General features: G+C 41.1%; 2 protein-coding genes across 3 annotated transcripts in view; one reads left to right on the top strand and one right to left on the bottom strand.

The window, feature by feature from the left end:
- The first annotated feature begins 8,664 nt into the window (after nt 1–8,664).
- insm1b (insulinoma-associated 1b) lies at nt 8,665–10,801 on the top strand. Its single transcript, XM_060933081.1, has one exon. The coding sequence runs from the start codon at nt 8,813–8,815 to the stop codon at nt 10,181–10,183; it is 1,371 nt and encodes a 456-aa protein (XP_060789064.1). The 5' UTR covers nt 8,665–8,812; the 3' UTR covers nt 10,184–10,801.
- A 1,479-nt stretch (nt 10,802–12,280) lies between these two features.
- Nucleotides 12,281–22,859, bottom strand: part of ralgapa2 (Ral GTPase activating protein catalytic subunit alpha 2) — a 233,987-nt gene continuing 223,408 nt past the window's right edge. Inside the window, exons 40-41 of one of the 2 annotated variants that reach the window (XM_060934314.1) lie at nt 16,520–16,556; nt 14,762–14,849 (exon numbers count right to left, since the gene is read on the bottom strand). In XM_060934314.1, the coding sequence (XP_060790297.1) occupies nt 16,552–16,556 (5 nt within the window). In that variant the 3' untranslated portion in view covers nt 14,762–14,849; nt 16,520–16,551. Of the gene's footprint in view, nt 14,850–16,519; nt 16,557–22,859 lie in introns of both variants that reach the window. The other variant, XM_060934311.1, reaches the window with a different exon arrangement.

The following is a 22,859-nucleotide window of genomic DNA, read 5'->3' as shown; positions in this document are numbered from 1 at the left end:
CTTAGGTCTTTTTTGTCGTATCTTCCGTTTTATGATGCGCCAAATGTTTTCTATGGGTGAAAGATCTGGACTGCAGGCTGGCCAGTTCAGTACCTGGACCCTTCTTCTACGCAGCCATGATGCTGTAATTGATACAGTATGTGGTTTGGCATTGTCATGTTGGAAAATGCAAGGTCTTCCCTGAAAGAGACGTCGTCTGGATGGGAGCATATGTTGCTCTAGAACCTGGATATACCTTTCAGCATTGATGGTGTCTTTCCAGATGTGTAAGCTGCCCATGCCACACGCACTAATGCAACCCCATACCATCAGAGATGCAGGCTTCTGAACTGAGTGCTGATAACAACTTGGGTCATCCTTCTCCTCTTTAGTCCAAATGACACGGCGTCCCTGATTTCCATAAAGAACTTCAAATTTTGATTCGTCTGACCACAGTCCATTTTAAATGAGCCTTGGCCCAGAGAAGACGTCTGCGCTTCTGGATCATGTTTAGATACGGCTTCTTCTTTGAACTATAGAGTTTTAGCTGGCAATGGCGAATGGCACGGTGAATTGTGTTCACAGATAATGTTGTCTGGAAATATTCCTGAGCCCATTTTGTGATTTCCAATACAGAAGCATGCCTGTATGTGACGCAGTGCCGTCTAAGGGCCCGAAGATCACGGGCACCCAGTATGGTTTTCTGGCCTTGACCCTTACACACAGAGATTCTTCCAGATTCTCTGAATCTTTTGATGATTTTATGCACTGTAGATGATGATATGTTCAAACTCTTTGCAATTTTACACTGTCGAACTCCTTTCTGATATTGCTCCACTATTTGTCGGCGCAGAATTAGGGGGATTGGTGATCCTCTTCCCATCTTTACTTCTGAGAGCCGCTGCCACTCCAAGATGCTCTTTTTATACCCAGTCATGTTAATGACCTATTGCCAATTGACCTAATGAGTTGCAATTTGCTCCTCCAGCTGTTCCTTTTTTGTACCTTTTAACTTTTCCAGCCTCTTATTGCCCCTGTCCCAACTTTTTTGAGATGTGTTGCTGTCATGAAATTTCAAATGAGCCAATATTTGGCATGAAATTTCAAAATGTCTCACTTTCGACATTTGATATGTTGTCTATGTTCTATTGTGAATACAATATCAGTTTTTGAGATTTGTAAATTATTGCATTCTGTTTTTATTTACAATTTGTACTTTGTCCCAACTTTTTTGGAATCGGGGTTGTACACAATTTATAATAAACATTTCAAAGGTAGATGTTTTAAAAGTTTTTGATAAGCCAGCAATTTGGATTAATGACCTATGGATCCTGGGTATATAAGGAATCCCTGGTGCGTAACATAATTCACAATGCCTTGAAGTGTAGGATGGCATTTGTTACTTTGTTCCTGCAGAGTTTATGGTAAATCCTTATTCAAATTCATTTGTTATGTACATACTTACTGTCATCCCTGACACTAATGTCATGTTAATAAACAACTAAAAGGACATTTTGATGAGCTGAATTGCATCTCCTGAAATTGCCTTTTTTATTGGCAACCTCTACTGACAAGAGGCAACCTGTACAAGTATTGGGTCCTAGAGTGTATGGGGAGGTAAATGTCATGCACTGCTTGTCTTTATTGGAGGCTTCAGTATGATCTGCCCTTTTCCGTTCTTGGGCACTGTTGTTTAAATAGGCACTTTTAATACTAGGCACCAGATGGGCCCTCAAACAAGTGTGGACTGAGGCATGTTTACCGCTCAGCAGTGTACGTGTGCAGAACAGGTGAAAATATCAAATCTCCTGCACCGATGGCTGAGCGGCAGATGCCAGGCCTGTAAAGCTTTATTGGGCATATGCAATTTTTTGGGCGATATTAACACAGAGGAGGTAGGACTGGATAAGATATGTGTAATGATCTGAAAGACAGTCTGGTGTGGGGTTGTGAAAGCTCTACTACGGCTGAATGATCACTGTCGTATTACTAACAAAAAGTGTTTTTGTAAAAATAAGAGAAGTGGAGCTAATTTTTTAAATCAGATATTAACAAATAAATCATAGTAAACCAAAACTATCTTTGCACAAATCTTTCCTAGCAAGTTGCCAGATTGTGACTCAAAGAGGACATTTACACATTTTTTGCTTCACATTTCCATTAAACTACTCATTATATATGAGCTCTGTGTGCAAATATATGAGCACCTGGCTCTTTCTGTCAGCACAGGATCAGATTATTGTGTACCTGGCAGATCACACATGCAGCCCAACAGAATGACACAAAAAGGTGCACCATTTCCTGTAATTAAAACTAACAGCCAGTCCATAAAATACATAACTTTGATTGACCTGCCTCACAGTCCTTTGATAACTGATTTGTGTGGCTCTGTTTAATGTAATGCAGGGGACTGTGTTGACATGGTTCAGGTGTGTTGAGCTGATGATCACCGTCCAGTACAATAGATCTAGTTTCCAATGGAGACAACATTAGCAGAATTACAGGGCAGTATGTTATAGGAATGTGATATTCTACAGGAGCAGTTTGCCCTGATCATGCGAATGCTGCGACTCATTAACTCTTACTGCCTGTATGGAGTTTCTCTGCATGTTCTCCTCGTGTCCCTGTGGGATTCCATAGGGTTCTCTGGTTTCTTTCCACTTCCTGAAAGCATGCAGTAGCAAAAAATTGTCTACCAGATTGCACTAGGTGTGACTGGCATGCCATCAAGGGTGCAATCCTGCCTCACACACAATGATCCAGGGATGCACTATGATTCTGACCGGAATAAAGCACTTACTGAAAATGAATGAATGAATTGTATAATTTCAGGTGAATATGCCGTTTTTATACCATTTCTTTCAGCTTTTACTATGTTTCAGATAGGTTATTGGTATGCATGATTATTTCCCTCATATAATAACAATTGTAATCCTTCTACATGGTTTTCACACACACAATGGATGAGAGGGACAAGATCAAGTGACAGGAACTTTTTGTATTCATGACCGAACATATTATTGTTTTGTTGTAAACATTTAATTATGGAGCTATGACACAATTGTAATGAACATATAAATGCATAAACACACATGCACAACATGCCACTTTCTTTAATCTTACCAGCTGCTTCTGACCCTTGATCATGGCCTGTTCATTCAAAGCATGTGCTGAGATGTCATGAGCTCCCCTGCCATCATTCACATGGACAGCTCCTTTTTCTAACAGAATCAGACACACAGCCCCTCCTATTCCCCTCCAAGACAGAGATGGATGGGCTCCTGCTGACCCACAAACCCCCCCCCCCCCAACTTCTCTCTCTTCTCTGCAGCCTTAGTCACAATGGGCATCTGTCTCAGACTAATAATGGCAATAGCCAATCGCACAGAGATCAGGTCAAGTTTAGAAAATTCCACATGGGGCCCACAATCAAACTCATCAAATCCATCATACTGCACAGATTTCAGATGAACAACATAATGGACTGGTGTGAAGGGTTTGGCACACCTTATCATCCAACTTACTGGCTGGAGAGTATGATGGAAATTTCTGTTTGGTACTTTGGTGATATAGTAAAGTAAATAGCAAAATGCAAAAAGACTTAAATACTGATAAACAGAACCTGATGTAATGTAACTTCACTTCTTTACTGTATCCTGATCATAAAATCAAAATCAGTGGAACAGAAACAGGAAGTTCCAATGTGTGTGCATTTGATGGGATGTGCACAGCATCCCTCTGTCCCCTACATCTTACAGAACATCTGTCAGCTCAGCTGGCCCATTTCTGACTGTGCTGGAGGAATGCGGCTGTGGATTAGACCTTCCTGTCAGGCTGAGATACCAGAGCACTACACCACTGACATTTCCACGACATTTGAGATCCTCTCTCTCTCTCTCTGACTCTCACTCTTTGAGGAGAGCGCTTCTCTTGTATGCAGTCATGTCGTTTGAAGGATAGATCAAACCAGAAAATAATTAACACAGTCACATACAAACCACAACTTGTTAACGAGATACAAGGGATCCGTGCTGAGATCAAACAACAGATTAGGGTGTACATTGTTTCTAACAAATGTTGCAATGTTGTTTTGTACTTTGTGAATCTTATATTTAAATTTAGCTTTTGGTATAGTTGGAGGTCAACAGATTTTGTAGGGTTATTAACTGTTTACAACATTACTGCAGATTTTACTACTTGCTTGACAGTATCCACACAAGAGTTTTCATATGCAGATGACTAGGTTATGGAGGTGAAAAGTTATATCATTTCAAAAACCAATGAAACAAGATAAACCAAATGAGTGAGAAGCTTTGGTTTGATTACCTAATCATATTCTTTGTATATCCCATCAGCCCTTTGAAATGCTTTCATTCTGGCTGATCATGGCTGATCATATGAAGACAGTTAGAAATCAGCTCAGAGAATCTTAACCACTACACAGGAAATGGGAGTAATTAGTGTAACAACAACAACTGAGTTTATCTTAACACAACTAACTATGCCAGAGCTCATCAGCAAGTCCTGATAATCAAAATAATCAAGTCTTGTATATCTTGAGGCCTGCTATTACAGATACTACAGTCTCTTGTATACTACAACATGTCTAATTTATAAAAAGGTGAATTTACACAATAACTTAACTAAATGTCATTACCCCAAGTTCAATCTTTCACTGATCCTACCTAGAACTTAATCGATGTCATGAGTATATCTGCTAGTTATCTTGTTTTTTTAACGATTATAGGTCATGAGCAAAAATTCCCAATAATCCGTGAATCGACACACAACACTCATGTACACACTCAGGCTCTCCCACTCTGTGATATACCGGATGAATCCATGAGGGAGATGTAAAGGCATTGCCTGAAGCACAGGGTCTGATCTCATTTGTTGGCTCTTATTATGCAAACCACTCCCTGACGCCCACCTTCTAATTAAGCCTAAATTAATTTGAGTACAATCTTTCATGTCTCAGGCCTGGGCTGTGCCTCTTCCCTCCATTTACAGAATCATATTAATGTTTGTGTGGGAACACTACTCCTGCAGATGAAAAGACTGATACAATTAATTAAGTCCTGCCTCTGTTTTTCCCCTCCTCTCACAGGAGAAATGATAAGTGTGATGAGCAGGCTCTGATTAACCCCATTATATGGGCTAATAAGGAAGATCATATAAAAATCAAGGAAGCTGCACAATTATGAGGGAATGCAAATTATGAAAGCTAATGAGCTACATGTCAATTTAGGAAATGCTTTGTTTGGAAAATGTGATGTTCAGCATTCTCAACACAGGGTCATTTATTCATTTGTATGTACATGTGTGCGCATGCATAATTGCAAGGGGCGTACGAGTTTGTGTGTGCATGCGAGTTTGATATTGTGTTTGCATTTCTCTCCTGCTGTGTCTGTGCACCGCAACACATACCAATGAGAGCCAGAAACAAGCTTTCAGAACCATGGACAGCAGCTACAAACACTCTATCCAGCCTAGGCTCGAGACGAGATGCTGAAAAATTCTGATATTTTAATGCATGTATACATTTTTCTATTTAGCATTAATCAGTATTATTTAGCCTGTCATTAAGTTCTTTACTGCTACTTGTTTAGAGGCTCTGCATTGGTAGTTCTCAAATGGTAACCTATTTACTGCTCTGAACCTCACACACTGTGACATATAAAATAAAAGTGTAACCTTTGTTACACCAGCTGACATATTCATGAGGAAAATATGCCAGGACTTTTATAAACCTGCATGAAGGGGAAGGAAAGTTGTTCTGAGAACATGTTTGAATGATTCTGAACATGGTCCTGTCTTGCAAGGTTTTAGTCTACAAATTTGAGAGATGAAAATGTCTGCAAATATGTTTTATGCTGTACAAGATCTATTATATTAAAACCCATTAGAACTTCTAGAACCATTAACATTTGAAAATCCCACTGAGGGGAAAAAATTATTTCTGCATTATCATTATCTTAAACACACACACAGTATAAGAGTATAATTGTTATACTGACACACATTTTGTACATGGTCAATCAGTGAACAAATAATTCATAAGCTCCTTTAGATGTTCAGACAAGAATACCAAAATAAATTGAAAATTGGACCCTAATGCTAGGATTATTAAATGCCAGGCTTGCACACAATGTTTTAATTTATATACTTTCCAATGTATGGTATTGTGTAGTGTAGTGTGGTGTAGTACAGTATAATAAGGTCTTTATGTGGCATGTTGATTGAGCTATAAAAACTAGAAACGTGTTTAACATGTATGGACATGGCCCTCTGCATCTGAACAGTTTAGTCCTAAAATAAAAAGTTTTTCAAATCACGGTCAATACAACATGAACAGCTCATTTCTAGAAACATGGTTTTCAAACAAAGAGTTCATATTAAACATTATGCTAGCAAATAAAGCTTTATTTTAAACTCTTTTCTGGGTGAAGAGTTTGTGTGGAGAGTCTCTGGGGGAAGCCTATGGCAGCTGTATGCAAATCAGAGGCCAGACAAGCATGCGCCATAGAGCAAACACACACACACACACACACACACACACACACACACAGAGGAGCCTATACATTCTCTTTAAAAATGCCATCGAGGCAAAGAATCTGCATGATGACATACTGTTGAAAGAATAACATCAGTAAACTTGCAAGTCAATATAGCTCCATCTGTTACAGAATATAATGCTATAGGGTGAAAAAAATAATAGTGCAACTGAACTGAACCGTTCCTGAATAGTTTGTTGTACCTAGACTCACTATGCTGCTTTTCAAATATTTGTAAGGCAGATGCTTTTGAGTTTACACAATGACATCTCAGCCCATCTTTCTATGCACATGATGTAAAATCATACACTTCTAATAAGTGATGAGAGCAGAACAATAAGGCATTGCAGCGCTGCAGCCTGGGGCAGCAGGAGTGTGATGAAGGTGGAGGCCTGTAGCTCACAGATGATTACAGCACGCTCATGCAGCACAGCTTTATGCTAATGAGCCCAACAATACGCCATGATGCCTGCACATTCACCCAGACTGGCTTTCCCCAACCATACTGACCTGCACCACTACAATGCAATACAGTTTTATTTGATACACACTTGGTGTGTATGTATATATAACACATACAAAAACATTCTATAGATTTTCCAGCACAAAATTAGATGTTACAGAAAAATGTTTGTATGTCAGTAAAGAATGCAGCATATTCCATAACAGATCACTTTTCAGACAAAAGAAAGAAAAAAAAATCAACCATAATGATGGCTCCTGGGTTTTGGTGCAAAATTAAGAAGCGAGCGTGACGGTCAAAGTGTCCAGAAGAACTAAGGCTGGTTCTGCAAGATGCTCAGTAAACCCTACAGCTTGTTTCCTTATAAAACTGCACTCGCTGTACACAAGACTACTATTTTTAAGCAAAGGGTCATCACACCAAATATCGACTTTGTTTCTTTTATTACTGTGTACTGCTCTTTGTAGTAGTTTAATGTCGAAACTTTTAATTTCATAATTTTTAAAGTCATCTTTGCTGTACAGCATTTCTTTGCATGTACCCAAGACTTTTGCACAGTACTGTATATTATTATTATTATTTTCCAAAAGAGAAGGTTGGAAGATTGCATCTAACTAGTGGAGTGACCTTGAGGCCAGCACCCATCTCCCTGATTTCCCCCAGCACGCGTCTATATTTGGCCAGATTGTTTGTGTGTTCTGTTTCACAGTGGAGAGGTCAATTTGCTTTTCAAACGCAAAAGGCTCTGACGGCTGGGCAGACGCGGCCATTGTGTTAAAAGATGAGAGCCCTTCTTATTACTTATGTATGCGCTAGCCGGCTGATTTATAAGTTCAGTTAAACTACCGAGCAAGACACGTGTCCTATTAAATGTGTGTCTGCCTGCAACCTCTCGATTCATTTCTACAGATGGCGTTGCTTAAAGGTTGTAGTAATAAGGAGAAATGGAAAGAGAGTTTTTAATATTTAGTAGTTTAATACTAAAATGAAGTGCTAATAATAAATCATTGGAATTTCAAATCCTGCATAGTTCAGAATGGACCTGCGTGGTGGTAGTGTGTGAGATTAAAAGAAAAGAAGCAGAAAGAAACAAAAAAACCAAGAATGTATATTATATAACATTTTTGGTTTTTTTTTATTTCTGTTATTTTTCTACACACACACACACACACACACACCGTGACGTCATCTGAATGAGGGGGGGGGGGGGAGATGTATTTAAAAACACTGATTAATTTTATTTGCATAAAGTGTTCTGTGTGCATTCTGTTTAAATCAGGGATGATTGTGGTGCTGATCTGTGTTTCCTTTCAGCAGATCCGCGGCCCCTGAAGACGCGCACACAGCCGCGGCACGTGCTCCTGTCTATAGAAAGCCATCAGACCGTAAACGGAGAAAAGTCCCGGCGTGTGTTCTCTTAAAGGAGGGGCTTCGAGGGCGAATTAATATAATAAAGCGCAGGTACATCTGCTCAGCAAATCGGCAGCGTTTTCCTGCGCAGCCCCCAGCCCAAGTGCTCCATTCCCTCCCACAGGCAATTCCACAGAGATCCTCCGGGCGCCTGATTGGATGAGAAGCAAACGATAAGGGGCGAGAACAATAGCATCATCCGTCCTTTAAAAAAAAAAAAAAAGAGTGCAGCTATGTATTAAGGGAAGAAAAAAAAACGTTCCGGGGAGGGGAGGGAGGCACACCCTGACCAAAAGGTACTTCACCCGGCGTGTCTGTAGCCAAGTGCGCAGCCGTGGATCACATTCAACACACATCGCATCCTCTCCTCTCCTCTCCAAGTGCCTTTCTTCATCCGGCCGCCGACATGCCCAAAGGGTTCCTGGTGAAAAGAAACAAGAAAGCGGCACACGTCTCTTACCGGATACGTTGCGATGATGATGACGGACAGGAAGCGACTCTGGAATGTCAGATCCAACGCGACGCGTCCCCTCCTCTGTCCCGGACCTGCAGCCCGGAGATCGCAGCATCATCACCATCCGATGCAGCAGACACGCCGGTTCACGGTCACGGAGCCAAACCGGTGCAGTTTGGTAATCCTGAGGCGGTGTATCAAGCCCTCTACAGCCCCACCCGCCCCATCAGCAAGGACCACGAGAGGAAATATTTCGAGAGAAGTTTCAACCTGGGCTCGCCCATCTCCGCCGAATCATTTCCGACTCCTACCTCTATCACCAGCCTGGACCACCTCCTTTTTGCTCCAGTAGACTTGAAAATCGGCTCCAGCAACAGCAGCGCGCTGACATCGGCTGTGCGGAGCGCCGGGAAAAGGCCCTCCACCGACAAAAGTAAAAGCGGAGCCAAGAAACCCAAAGCCATACGGAAGCTGACCTTCGAGGACGAGGTGACCACTTCACCAGTACTCGGCCTTAAAATTAAAGAGGGCCCTGTCGACCTGAAACCGCGAGCCTTATCGGCCGGGGGCAACAAACCCCTTGGAGAGTTCATCTGCCAGCTGTGCAAGGAAGAATACGCGGACCCGTTCTCTTTAGCGCAGCACAAGTGCTCGAGGATCGTGAGGGTCGAGTACAGGTGTCCTGAATGCGACAAAGTGTTCAGCTGTCCTGCTAACTTGGCCTCGCACCGACGTTGGCACAAACCGCGCGCTCAGACTGCGCCAGCTTCACAAGCCACCAAGAACGACCCGTCCAAAATAGCCGCCGTCTCCAGAGAGGAAATCAAAGACGCAAGAGAGTATTCGAGTGAGAGGGACTCTCCGAGCCCGGTTTTGTCCGAGTCCGGATCAGAGGACGGTCTGTACGACTGCCAGCGCTGCGGGAAAAGGTTTAAGCGCCAAGCGTACCTCAGAAAGCACGTGCTGGCGCACCACGCACTGCACGGCCAGGTGATGGGCGACACCTTTCACAGCGCAGAGGCAGAACAGAGCCCGGAGACGGCGCAGCACTCCCGAGAACGCAGCTCGAGTCCCGCTCTGACCCCGCTGAATTTAAGCCCCGCTGAGTGCCTGCCGTGTCCGGTCTGCGGTGAGATCGTGGCTGACCGGCCGAGCCTGGAGCGGCACGTGCGCCTCCTGCACGCTTCCCAGGTGTTTCCGTGCAAGCACTGCCCCGCCACTTTCTACAGCTCCCCGGGTCTGACCAGGCACGTCAACAAGTGCCACCCTACAGAAAAGCGGCAGGTGATCCTGCTTCAGATGCCCGTCAGGCCTGCGTGCTGAAGAAACGCAAGTCAGGAAGCAAGCGCGCACTCCACTCCGCGCAAAACTGCACACCTTTCCTCCAGCGCGCCAGAACACACAGGCGTGTTCTTTTACCCCGAATCACCCTTTCCTGCAGTTTTAGACGTCTTAAAGATGAGGAAACTCTCTCCTAAATCACAAAAAGCTAACAAAATTGGCATCGATCTAAAGTTAAAATGAGTATATTTTGAGATTTCTCACGCCAAGTAGCCTAAAGAAGAAGAGTATTAGTTTGGTTGTGAAATGGTATTTTTCTAGAGCCGATGCACACGTGGTAATGTAATAGCTTCTAGACCTAAGATCACGTTCAAACGTTGGTGTACCTCTGTGAAAGCCTTGAGTTCACATGCTGTACATTTCTCTCGTCTGTAGCTTTAATCTAGTATGTGAATTGCAGGATGTGGGAATCTCTCCATCTCTCTCTCTCTCCCTTTAGAATAGCCAGAAATGCCTTTAGAGAAACACATCACACACTTGCTTAAAGCCTTAAAGACTCGGTGTAATGATTGTTCTGATTTTTGAATGTCGGCACATATTTACAATTTACTGTCATTCTGTAAGATGATTGTAAAATGTTTAATCGTTAATATTTATTTATGTATTTATTTATTTACAACCGTTTCATGTAAGTTATTGTGTTCTTGAGTGATTGAAGTCCTTTTGTCCTAATTTATAGCCAAATAGTTGGGTCGGGTTTGAGTTAAGCCTGTTTCTTCAGTGCTCTTACAATCTCATCAGCTCTTGTAAACGTAAAGCTCTTAGAGATGCAATCCTTTTCTATAAACAGCTTATTTTCTTAAATGTTTGCTACTAGCGCTGTCCATGTTGTGTTGTCTCCTAAAATAAAAAAAAAATATTTTTAAAAATGAATGGCTCATTAAATACTGAATATCCATGAGTCACAGCAAAGAACAGTCGAGATGGATGTTGAATAAAATTGATTTTAGGTTTTTTTTTTTTTAATTATTACTACTATTTCAGATACTTTGTCATTTAAATCAGTTTCTTTTCTGAAACTCTGATTGTCCATCTAGTTTCCATTCTGCGTTCGTGTAAACATATAATCAAGAAAACCTAATTATATAGCAGAAATATTGTTTTTTTTTTTTTTTACTCAGAAGAAAACATGCATTTAGACTTCAAGTGAATTGGCAGAGTATTAATTCTTTTGTTCAACAACTACACCTTTTGGCTAATTTTTTTAGCCATGGTTTACAAAAACATAACTTGGTTGATTCTATCTAAATGTCTACTGATTATATGTAACAATATAAAATAATGAACATAGCAGGATTAAGACTCGTTTTCCACTGGCTATTTAGCAGTGTTAGATGTGTTTGGCAGTTTTTTCAGCAGCCTTAAGTGTTGGAGTGTGTCCACCTGTAGTGTGTGTGTGTGTGTGTGTGAGAGAGAGAGAGAGAGGAAGAGAGAGAGAGGGATCGCCTGCTGGAGAGTAGTGAGGAGACAGATGGAGGGGGGTCAGGTTACCCCTGCTGTGCTCTGGGCTGCAGTTAAAGAACAGGACAACCTCTAACCCCCAAAGCACCCCTCAGCCCCTCCCACAGCAGGCCAACCTGCCAGTGCATCACTCACTGCTGAGGGCCTTTTCACTCTCTCTCTCACACACACACACACACACACACACACACACCAAAGAGACATAAAAAAAATTAGTCCTCACAGATAGATGAATCTGAATGAAGCTGAAAATGAATTCATTTTTAAATAATTAAAAATAATTCAGATTCTTATGCTGTTTAAACCGTCTAAATATGAAGGCAAGTTTTCCTAACTATTACAACTCAGTTTGCTATAAAATAGTTTAAGTTATAAAAATACAGTTTCATATCGGAGACTTGTACCGAAACTCTGATTAACATCTGCACAGTAACACTGGCAAGCCGACATTAAATAATTATAACAGCACGCACACACCAATCAATAATAATCCATTACACCTTTTCATGTTACTAATATTTGCTATTTAATTAAACAATGATTGAATTATATTAGTAGGTAAGTACTTATTTATACAGAAAATGTAAAGTTAATAAGGAAACATTAAGAAAAGGCATTGAATAAATACACTCATTTGTAAATCTCATTCTGATTTAATGAAATGTTCTGATTTCACTTTCCTAGTAAAGATAGAATGATTATTTTCCATTAAAAACAGTCTGATATGTTAACAAGTCATGATGAAATCAAGATTTTTTTTTTTTACAAAGATTATATTACAGGCATTAATATATTTATATCCTTCAGGATTTGAAGCCCTCACAAAGGACACAATGTACAAGAACAACAACTAAATGTAGCATAAACACAGATGACACTTCACTTAAATTAGGCCAGCTGCAGTAGGACAGATCTCTGGCACAAACCACATCAGCACCTTAAAACCAAACACCAATGAAGCCTACATAGTAACCATACCAAACCTACAGGAAATAAGAGTGTGTGCACTATAAGGCTGATCACACGAGGCAGCGCTCATAGTTCTGAGAAACCTCAAATGGCCAGGTGTGTTCGTGACTTGGACGAGGGCCGTAGTTTGTATACATTCCACAGTATTCTTCATTCAAAATTAAAGATCTCCTATGTTCCTTATCAGTGCTTGTAGGAGGGGGAAAAGTATCAGAACAAGTGAGTAAAGAAAAAAACAACAGAATGGTGTACAGGTAAGGCAAAGTAGTGCAGCATGTGTCCTGCTGCAGCTTGGGCGGGGCTTACCTGGCCTCCATGGCAACTCTGCTAGGGTAACTAGGGGAACAGAGGGTAGGTCTCATGAAGTTGGCAGCACCAGGGTACCGCCTGCTATAGAGAGAGGGAGGATTTTTGGGGGTATGGAAAGAAAGAAAGAAAAAAAAAAAAGTGTGTGTGTGTGTGGGGGGGGGGAGACAGAGGTGCTACCATGTGTCCTATTTCCCTGCTGGTATGGTAAAAGGGACTCCGAGTGGCACAGGGGAATGAAGCAGAGCAGGTGGAGGAGGACTGCCAGTCAGTATCCAATCAGAAGAAAGAAGCTCTTACAAAGCAATGAAATGTATAGGATGAACCCCAAAACCCTCTGTTCCATAGCTACAGAGAAGAATCAAACTCAACAACTTCTCCCAAAACAGGAAAGACAAAAGGTGTCAGAACAGCGAGGTGAGGAAGAGAGCGTGATCACAACTTGTAGTGAGGAGAAACATGAACAGGTAATCACACAGGCACTGTGTAAGCTTTCAAAAGTTGTCCAAACCCCACCCCTTCAAACATGCACCCCACTCTCTCTCTCTCTCACACACACACACACACACACACACACACACACTAGTGCATGGAGTTAAGATTCACCTGAGGCTCTGGTGGCAATTTAGCATGTGGTCAGGAATAGATGATAATTCTAATGGTGGACATCATGCTGTTTAAACAATATGAAACAAAACACACAGCAAATAAAAATTCAAAAGATATGTACATCTAGGGCTTAAAGAGAAAAAAAAAGCAAGACCACCTGTGAGTGCAATAACACCTCTGTATGAAATATTGGAATGTCATAGTAGCATTAAATGACCAAAACAGGACTTAATTTATAGATTATGAACAGTCATTAGAACAAATACACAAACACAATTATAGTTGGAGAAGAGCAATGATTACATAAATCAGACATAAAACCAATAATGTTATACCAATAATTTAAAAAGTACAAACAGACAGACAAAACAAAAGCCATTCCAAGGTCATCCCATCTTAAAAAGATCACACAGGCTGTCCACTCAGATAAAGTAGGCCATTTTCACTAAAGAATAAAGAAAGTTTGAAACTTGAGATATGAAAATTTGATGCAGTTCTTATAAAGGACCTCTTTAGCATGAGAGTGCTGTTAAACACCTTACGACAAATGTCCCCGTTTTCTTTCTAAAGAAAAGGACTGCATGGTCAGTGGAGAACCACAAAAGACCAAAGTGATCTGCACACATTCACGATCCTCCTCTTAATGGCTTTGTAACTTCTCATTCTTTCAGTGTTTAAGATATTAGGGGCTTCAGGCTAATGGAGATTCACATATGGTATTGTCTAAGGTCACATCACAGAAATTTTAGGAAAAAGCTGCCTCGTTTCCCACAGTCTGGAGAAACCCATTTCTACCTTTATGTCCCGCAGTTCAGTACGTTTCAGACCGATGATGTTACAAACTTCTGTTTTGAAGTTTACGTTATGTGCATTATGGTCAACATTCACAGATATCTGTTTAAAATTTACTCCAGCAAAAATGGGACGCCACACACAGATCCCACTCAACCTTCGACAAGCATTGCACTAATGTGACATTGTCTCAGCTCCCAGTGCTACCGAAATGAAACAAACAAATCCAGTTAGAAGTGAAAACACCACCACCACTCGCAGCCATACACACGCACCCACACATACAGCACAGTTTTAAAGTTCTTTGCAGTCTGAAGAGGGTTGATGAAGTGCTTATTTGTGAATAGAGGAGCTCAGGTAGAGGACTTGCTGATGGCGCTGGCTGAGCGCCGGAGTTTTCCTGAAACCCGGTTCTTGGAGGCGCGTGGCAGGGTGGGTGAAGCTTGCTCGGTGGACTCGCTGGTCGTCACAGTAACACTTAGCTCAGCGCTCGTGCTGCCAGTGAGGGAGCCTGAGGAATGGCAAGTGATGAGACAAATATCAGCCATGCTGCTGCCACTGAGAATCAGCTGAACATGCTTGCTTAAGGAGTAAAGCCAAATTTATGTAAAAACATGCGAATGCAGTGCTGGAAAGGTCTCTCAAGGTTTAAATGAAGTAAATACTTAATTAGGTCTTAATTAAATGATTTGGCCAAGGTATTTTGATTAAAAATTAAAAGGATAATTGCATATATTAATTACACTAAAAAAAAAAAAAAAGTGTCATTATTCAACAAGAACAGGACTAGCAGGGAGATGCTACAGGTTGACTTTCTAAGCCATTACACATTTCTGAATCTGACTTGTGATGCATCAGAAAATATGGATTCCACTATTTGGTGTGAAATTAAAAACTGAAGACACCACAAGTAGTCAATTTATACATTAAAATAGCAGTTCTTGCAGTCCACCTTCTTGAAATTGTGAAATGAAAATAAGCTTTCCACATTGTAAAGCTGGCATCTGCTCGGCTATTTTATTTCTGCCGTTCTTTTCTGCCATTTTCTTTTTCTTTTCTTTTTTTTTTTTTCATGGGCATCTCAAATTACTGAGAGCAGATGGTGTAGGGAACATGTACTCAGCGGAGAGGGCCACAGCCTCTGCAGCCTCCCTGCCCTCCACTCCAGGGCTTCTCAGAGTGAGGGGGAGGAGAGTACAAACAACGCTCCCTCAGCAGCTCAAAGGATGATGAGAGGAGGGAAGGAGGGTGGGGAGGTGTCCCTTCCAGGCGTCATCCACACACAGTGCTTTGTTAAGCTGCCCAGCTCACAGGATGCCAGCAGTGAGGATGTAGACTAATCCATATGTCTCTCACATGGCATAATGCTTGCTCGCTAACTCAGACTCTGAAAAGTTAGGCATTGTGCTTGTGCGTCAGTGTATCCTTTATGTTTTTTTTTTTTAAAAAGAGGTCATTGGGATGTTTGTAAAATTGAGCATGGGCAAAAAGAAATGAGAGAAAGGAAATTCTTTTAGGCAATAAATTCAGCCTGTGCTCTTGGAGTTATCAAATATGAACTTTTCACATAATCCTTTGAATTCAAAGAAGCCAGAAAAAAAAAAAAAAAACAGGTGTAAGAAGGTGTACCTTAATAAATAATAAAACGAGAGAGAGAGAGAGAGAGAGAGGGGAAAAACTCGAGTAAAATAGGCTTTATCCCTATTGGCTCCCAGCAGCAATCCAAACAAAGCATAAGTGGCAAAGACATTTTCCAGTAGGGCAGGTGTTAGTGTCAGATGTGGCCCCAGGCAAATAGGCACACGCCAAAGGACACACACACACAAAAAAAACAGGGGGGATAAAGAAAGGATAACGCAGAAACATGCCAGACAGAATAATAAGAAAAAAACAAAACCCACACCTAAACAAACAAACAAACAAACAAACTGCAATGAATGCACCCATACCATACATGCTACTACTGTGTTACAACTGGTCCAGCCGTGCGTTTCTCTCAGTAATCTTACTAACCTGATAGCCATCCCTTAAACAATAGTCTCTCTGCATTCATTTCAAAGCTCTGGGCAAATACAGTTCATTAGTGAAATAAAGACAGAAAGATGAGTAGACAAAAAAAAAAAAAAAAAAAGGTGGGCTTTCTGTGATAGTACACAAGCTTCCGGACAAAGGGACTCTTACCTTCATTTACTGAACTGACACCTGTAACATTTCTAATCTATAAAAGGAGAGAAGACAACAAGCAACACGTAAGACGCACACAGTCACAGGGAGGAGGGAAGTATAAAAGAGAGGAGAGAGTGTGTGCGCGCACGCGCGTGCGTGCGTGCGAGAGAGAGATGGGGGAAAAAACAAGCATGAAGAGCAGAGGAAGATGATGAAAGGTGCTGAGGGAAAGTGTGGAAATATTGAAAAAAAACCAAGAAACTTGTGCCGTTGCAATGTGTTAGTGGCTTCCTGTGAATAAAAAGAGGGACATCATGGAAGAAACACAAATATAGGGAGAGAAAGAGCTAAAAACCGTGCACTGAAACATTATTAACAAGCAAAAAAGAGAATACTTCATGTGTTCAGTCTGACCCTCCTTCAAGTCTCAGCGCAGTTTTATTAGAAAACCCAGGACAAAGCTCAGTTTGATCATTTGTTGTATTTTTCATTATTAGAAACTCTCAGCCCAAACCTGGAAATAATTTAGAGAGAAAACTAATCGCCCTCCAATGAATTAACCCCCCCATACACACACACACACACACACACACACACACACACACACACACACACACCATATGACTACTAGCTGCTAAAGCTCTTCCCCCTTCCTCTGAGAAAATCTCTCTTCTATAATTAGCAAACTAGTTAAGTTAGTCAGAAAACCATGTTTAGATACAAGCACGTTGGTCAGTGATAAAGTCAAGGCATTTTGTGAATTAATATTTGAAAGGAGTGATGACATGAAAACAATTAACATTCATTTCGCTGGGTTGAAAAGGTCAGTGTGTGTAGATGAGCTCTTTTTCTTCACTTCAATACTAGTTGTTGCTACAGGAGCAGGGGTCATTAAATGTAATCTCCATTGCTGTTGAAGGGGCTCAACACTTCAAAGGAGAAATCCTTAATTTTGATGGTATGAAGGCACTTGACAAACTGATCAGCCAGTCTCCTCGAGTTCGCCAATGTAAAGCTGATTACATTTCTTACAGGAAAGACAAGAAACGACTCTTGTGATGATGCACAAGGAGTGATGGCTGACAGAGCCGATCCTTTTATTGTCTGCGTTGACGCATTTACAAGTAGAACAGTTTGAATGAAGCAACGTGGTTATTATTACAGTAGGCTGATCATTTGATTGACTCCTGATAGAAGGTCTGATGTTTTGTCCCATCTATAAGAAAAGTTCTTAACAAGTGAGGCAGTCCCAGTATAATGTGAGCCAGATTTATAAATGATGAGCACCAAAGGAATTCTTCATCTTAGCAGGGAGTTGTTCATAGGTCAGCACATCAGTTCTCTCAAGGCATCGCAACATGGTCATGGAAAAATGTATACCTTTTTAATGAATATCATTTGGTTTCAACTCCTACCACTTCATAATCACTCCGCTTGCATTTCCTGTTTCCCTGGAAAGCTTGAGGACTAACGTTTACTGTTTATTACATCTACTATTATTCAGTCATACATGATACTGGGGGTTTTGTACCATATACCCTGTAGTCTGTGACCTAGAACGAGGGTCAATACTCATACAGATATACTATATGATTAGAGAGCATGTTTGATATGCTGTACAATAGCTTCAATCAAATCTCAAACAGCTGAGGCAAACCTGGCATGTCTTTCCTAATATTTCATGAACAGGCTAAAACTACTCCAGTCCCTCCCAAACATGGTTTCAAAAGTTCTTCAACTGCGATACTGAAGAGTTCAATAAAAATATACTACCGAGGCTCGAAGAAAATACGCATCATTAAATGAAAGTTAATTATTTTTTCGCAGTCCAGTTTCCATCAAATCATGCGCTCTGGTTGGCTCGCGGGCAGTCTGGAATCCTATGATCCGGACCCTGGTTACTGACCTTTGGCGACTCACTTGTTCACAACAACAAAAAACAAAACTAGCAATTTTTTGTCAACATTTATTTTCGCATTTCTCAGTATATCATTAATTTTACAGCATGGATAGCGATAACTACAGTGTTCACAGCGAAAGCGAGTTTTACTACCCTGATGAGGACGAAATTAAAGAAAACATTTCAGGAGAAAGCTGAAAACCTGTAACTGTTGCCAACACCGAGCAAATCCAGCAGTTTATTGAGGAGCAAAGGGCAGAAAAAAAGACGACCTATGAACTCAATGTCTTTGGGAAGTTCTGTCGAAACCTAAATGAAGGTCGAAAGGTGGAAGACATACCTGGCGAAGAACTAAACATGTTGCTGTGCAACATTTTCCATGTCTGCAACAAAGAAAAATGGCGATGTGTACAAGCCATCCTCGCTCACGTCTTTCCAGAGAAGTATCCAGCGCTATCTGAATCAGTCCGGCTCGAAACTAAATATCTTCACAGACCCTGAGTTCAACAAGTCAAGAGAAGTCCTTGTGGCCTGTAAACGGCAGTTGGTCAAGGTTTTCGCGAAGGGAAACCGTCCACAAGCAGCCAGGGCGTGTTTCTGACGAGCTTGTAGCAGGTTTGTTCTAAATATGGTTTCCCTTTCGGGCGCTCTCATTTTCTGTTAGAATTTGGTAAAGAAAAAAATAAATATATTATTTACCAGCTTAAGGTCAGTCCATATCGTGAAATACCATGACCTCGGCCCAGAGGCCTCGGTCAGTATTTTCAAGACCCCGGTCACAGTATTTCATGATACGGATCTCCCAGCTGGTAAATAATATATATTTATTTTTCTCGCGGTCTGGTTTCCATCAAATCCTGTGCACTGATTGGCTGTCGAGCGGGTCCGTACCCTACGATATGGACCCTGGTTATGGACCTCTGGCGACTTGCTCATTCACAACAAACATAGTAGCATTTTTTTGGTCAACATTTTCTTTTTTTTTTTTTAAATAAGATTATCAAAAATCTTATACATTTTTGCCAGCATTTCTCAGGAGAATAGCATTAATTTTACAGCATGGATAGTGAAAGTGAGTTTTACTACCCTGAGGAAGAAGAAATAAAATAAAACATTTCAGGAGAAAGCTAAAAACCTGTAACTTGCTAACACAGAGCAAAAACATGGCTGAATCCTGAATGACTCCTATTTGTATAAATAGGGGACTACATAGGCGGCAAAATGTATTTTTTTTCCTGCCATGGAAGTGCACTTGTATACCGAGGAGGAAGCCATTTGCATTACAGCCGTATAATATTATTTATTAGAACTCCAATAACGATGCAGTGCAGCCTTCTCATTAATGTAACCGTTTTTGCAACAACACACCATTATATTGTTATTTTTAGTCATGTCTTTAAAAAATAAAATAAATGTATCCCAATTCTCCTGGCACATGGCACTTTTGGCAAACATAATAAGGATCAAATAACCCTAGGTTTTTAATCGTGATTAATTAAATATTACAGTACCAGTAACTTTTGACAGTACCAGTCAAAAGTTTGGACATATCTAATCGCTCATGTTTTTCTGTATTTTGAATACTGTTTACATTGTGGAACAATACTGAAAAAAAAAAGCCTGATTATTTTACAGTATTTTCTTAAACTAATAGCATCATTACAGCTTTGTGAATTTTGTGTTAATTTGCTGATTAGGAATGAGAATTTATCCGAGTTACTTATTAGTTATTAACGGACTCCTCTAAATTAAACAGTAGCAGGCTTTAATAGAGAGCAGCTTCTGGAGGTAAGTGGCTTCTGATGCTACTAATACTGCTGCTGCTACTAGTAGTTGTTGTTTTTTGTTATGACGCATAACATTTAACACTTTTCTTTCTGGTCACGCCTTACCCTCTTCCCTTCTTCTTACAATAAGGATTTATTGCAAAATTTAAGAAGTGCTTCAAGTTGGCTTTGTTTGCAATATTTTGTACATTTTCTCTTTTTCATTTCTCAACATAAAAATCTTAATTTGACTACATAAGATGCGGTTTTGTTGTTTATTGCAGGATTACTTCCAGCTAGTTCAAAAAGCTGAACTGATAGGCATGGGGCTGTATCGTGAGCGGCACCAGAACTGCTTCAGGTCCAACACACTTTCTCACTTGCAGATTCCTCCGTCAACAACTGCCTGTTAGGTGGGTACAGAGTAATTAATTAGGGACAGACCTACTGATATATCACTAGGCACAGAAGTCTAGGCATGCTGTTGAAGTTCACAATTACACATTATAACCAAAAGTATGTGGACACCTGACCACCATATACATATGTACTGGTTGAACAGCCCATTCCAGATCCAGTCCCACATTGCTGCTCTAACAGCCTTCCGGGAAGGCTTTCCACTACAGCTTGGAATGTGGCAGGGGAAACTTCCCATTAGGTCACAAGACCGTTATTCTATGTCTACATTAATACGTTTTAGTTTTAAATGCCATTTTAAAGTGAAAACAATCTCCATCCAGATGAGCATTTTAACTCATTAAAAGATCCAATCAGGAAGTGAACATGGGTCATTGCTTCCAAAAGTCTCCATTTCTGCCTGTCCAAACTAAAACGCAATCCCAAAGTTTCCAAACTAAAACATGGTCAACAGCATTTCCAAAAGTCTCCATTTTATCAACTCGGAAACTCCAGGGTAGTAAGGATGCCAGGCATAAACAGAGCAAGAGTGATGTGTTTTGACACTAAAACGTACTAATGAGGACACAACCTAAGTGAGGTGAGGAGGCCTGGCACAGAGTTCCAGTTCATCTCAAGTGTTCAGTAGTGTTGAGGTCAGGGATGTGTGTAGGCCACTCGAGCTCTTCCACACCAACTTTGGCAAACCGCATTGCTTTGTGCACAGGGCCACTGTCCTGCTGAAACACGTTTGGGCCTCTTAGTTCCAGTGAAGAAAAATCTTAAATCTACAGAATACAAAGACATTTGAGGCAACTGTGTGCTTTCAACTTTGTAGCAACAGTTTGGGGAAGAATTACATATGGGTGTGATGGTCAAATGTCCACAAACATTTGGCCCTATAGTGTAACTCTATAGTCCAGGTAGTCCAATTTCAGTTCATTCACTGCGGTTAATGTGAAGTAGCACAAGTCTCCATAAAAATGTCGTCTACTTTGCTAAAAATGGTGGCGAGATGGAGTTTCCATCACGGATTCTCCGGTGCAAAAATTCTAAAGAGGACGAATGAGCAGGAAAGAAGTCAGCTGCGGTTAAGGAGGTGTCCGATTCCTAACGATTGGCTATGTACCCAAAACCTTTAAACTAGCAGTTATCAAATCCCTGATTAAAAAACCTGACCTTGATCCCTGTCAGCTGTCCAATTATAGGCCAATATCAAACCTCCCCTTTATCTCCAAGATCCTTGAAAAAGCTGTGGCACAGCAGTTATGCTCACATCCATGAAATGTATCAGTCAGGATTTAGACCTAATCACAGCACAGAAACAGCTTTGGTTAAAGTAGTAAACGACCTACTGTTGGCGTCTGATCAGGGCTGTCTCTCGCTGCTTGTGTTGCTTGACCTTAGTGCAGCATTTGATGCCATTGATCATTCCATTCTTCTGGATAGACTAGAAAATGTTGTGGGAGTTAAGGGAACGGCCCTCTCCTGGCTCAGCTCTTATTTAACTGATCGTTATCAGTATGTTGATATAAATGGTGATATTTCTAGACGTACTGAGGTAAAGTTTGGTGTTCCACAAGGTTCTGTCTTGGGTCCACTGCTTTTTTCTCTATATATGTTACCTCTGGGTGATATTATTCATAAACATTGTATTAGTTTCCACTGTTATGCTGATGACACACAGTTGTATGTTTCTGCAAATCCTGATGAGACACCCCAGCTTTATAGAATTGAGGAATGTGTTAAGGACATTAGACACTGGATGCTTATTAATTTCCTTCTGCTTAATTCTGACAAGGGCGGCACGGTGGTGTAGTGGTTAGCGCTGTCGCCTCACAGCAAGAAGGTCCGGGTTCGAGCCCCGGGGCCGGCGAGGGCCTTTCTGTGTGGAGTTTGCATGTTCTCCCCGTGTCCGCGTGGGTTTCCTCCGGGTGCTCCGGTTTCCCCCACAGTCCAAAGACATGCAGGTTAGGTTAACTGGTGACTCTAAATTGACCGTAGGTGTGAATGTGAGTGTGAATGGTTGTCTGTGTCTATGTGTCAGCCCTGTGATGACCTGGCGACTTGTCCAGGGTGTACCCCGCCTTTCGCCTGTAGTCAGCTGGGATAGGCTCCAGCTTGCCTGCGACCCTGTAGAAGGATAAAGCGGCTAGAGATGATGAGATGAGATAATTCTGACAAGACTGAAGTACTTGTACACGGACCACATACAGCTAGAAGTAAGTTTTCTGATTACACAGCAACTATGGATGGCCTTTCTGTTTCTTCACGTGCAGCAGTAAAAGACCTC

This window comes from Neoarius graeffei, chromosome 11 (genome assembly GCF_027579695.1).
Source record: "Neoarius graeffei isolate fNeoGra1 chromosome 11, fNeoGra1.pri, whole genome shotgun sequence".
In the NCBI taxonomy this organism is placed as follows: domain Eukaryota; kingdom Metazoa; phylum Chordata; class Actinopteri; order Siluriformes; family Ariidae; genus Neoarius; species Neoarius graeffei.
The sequence above is the reverse complement of the archived record's forward strand: the minus strand, read 5'-3'. Positions and strand labels throughout refer to the sequence as shown.

Coding starts and splice junctions, on each gene's coding strand:
- insm1b (XM_060933081.1), top strand. CDS start 8,813: ATGCCCAAAGGGTTCCTGGTGAAAAGAAACAAGAAAGCGGCACACGTC.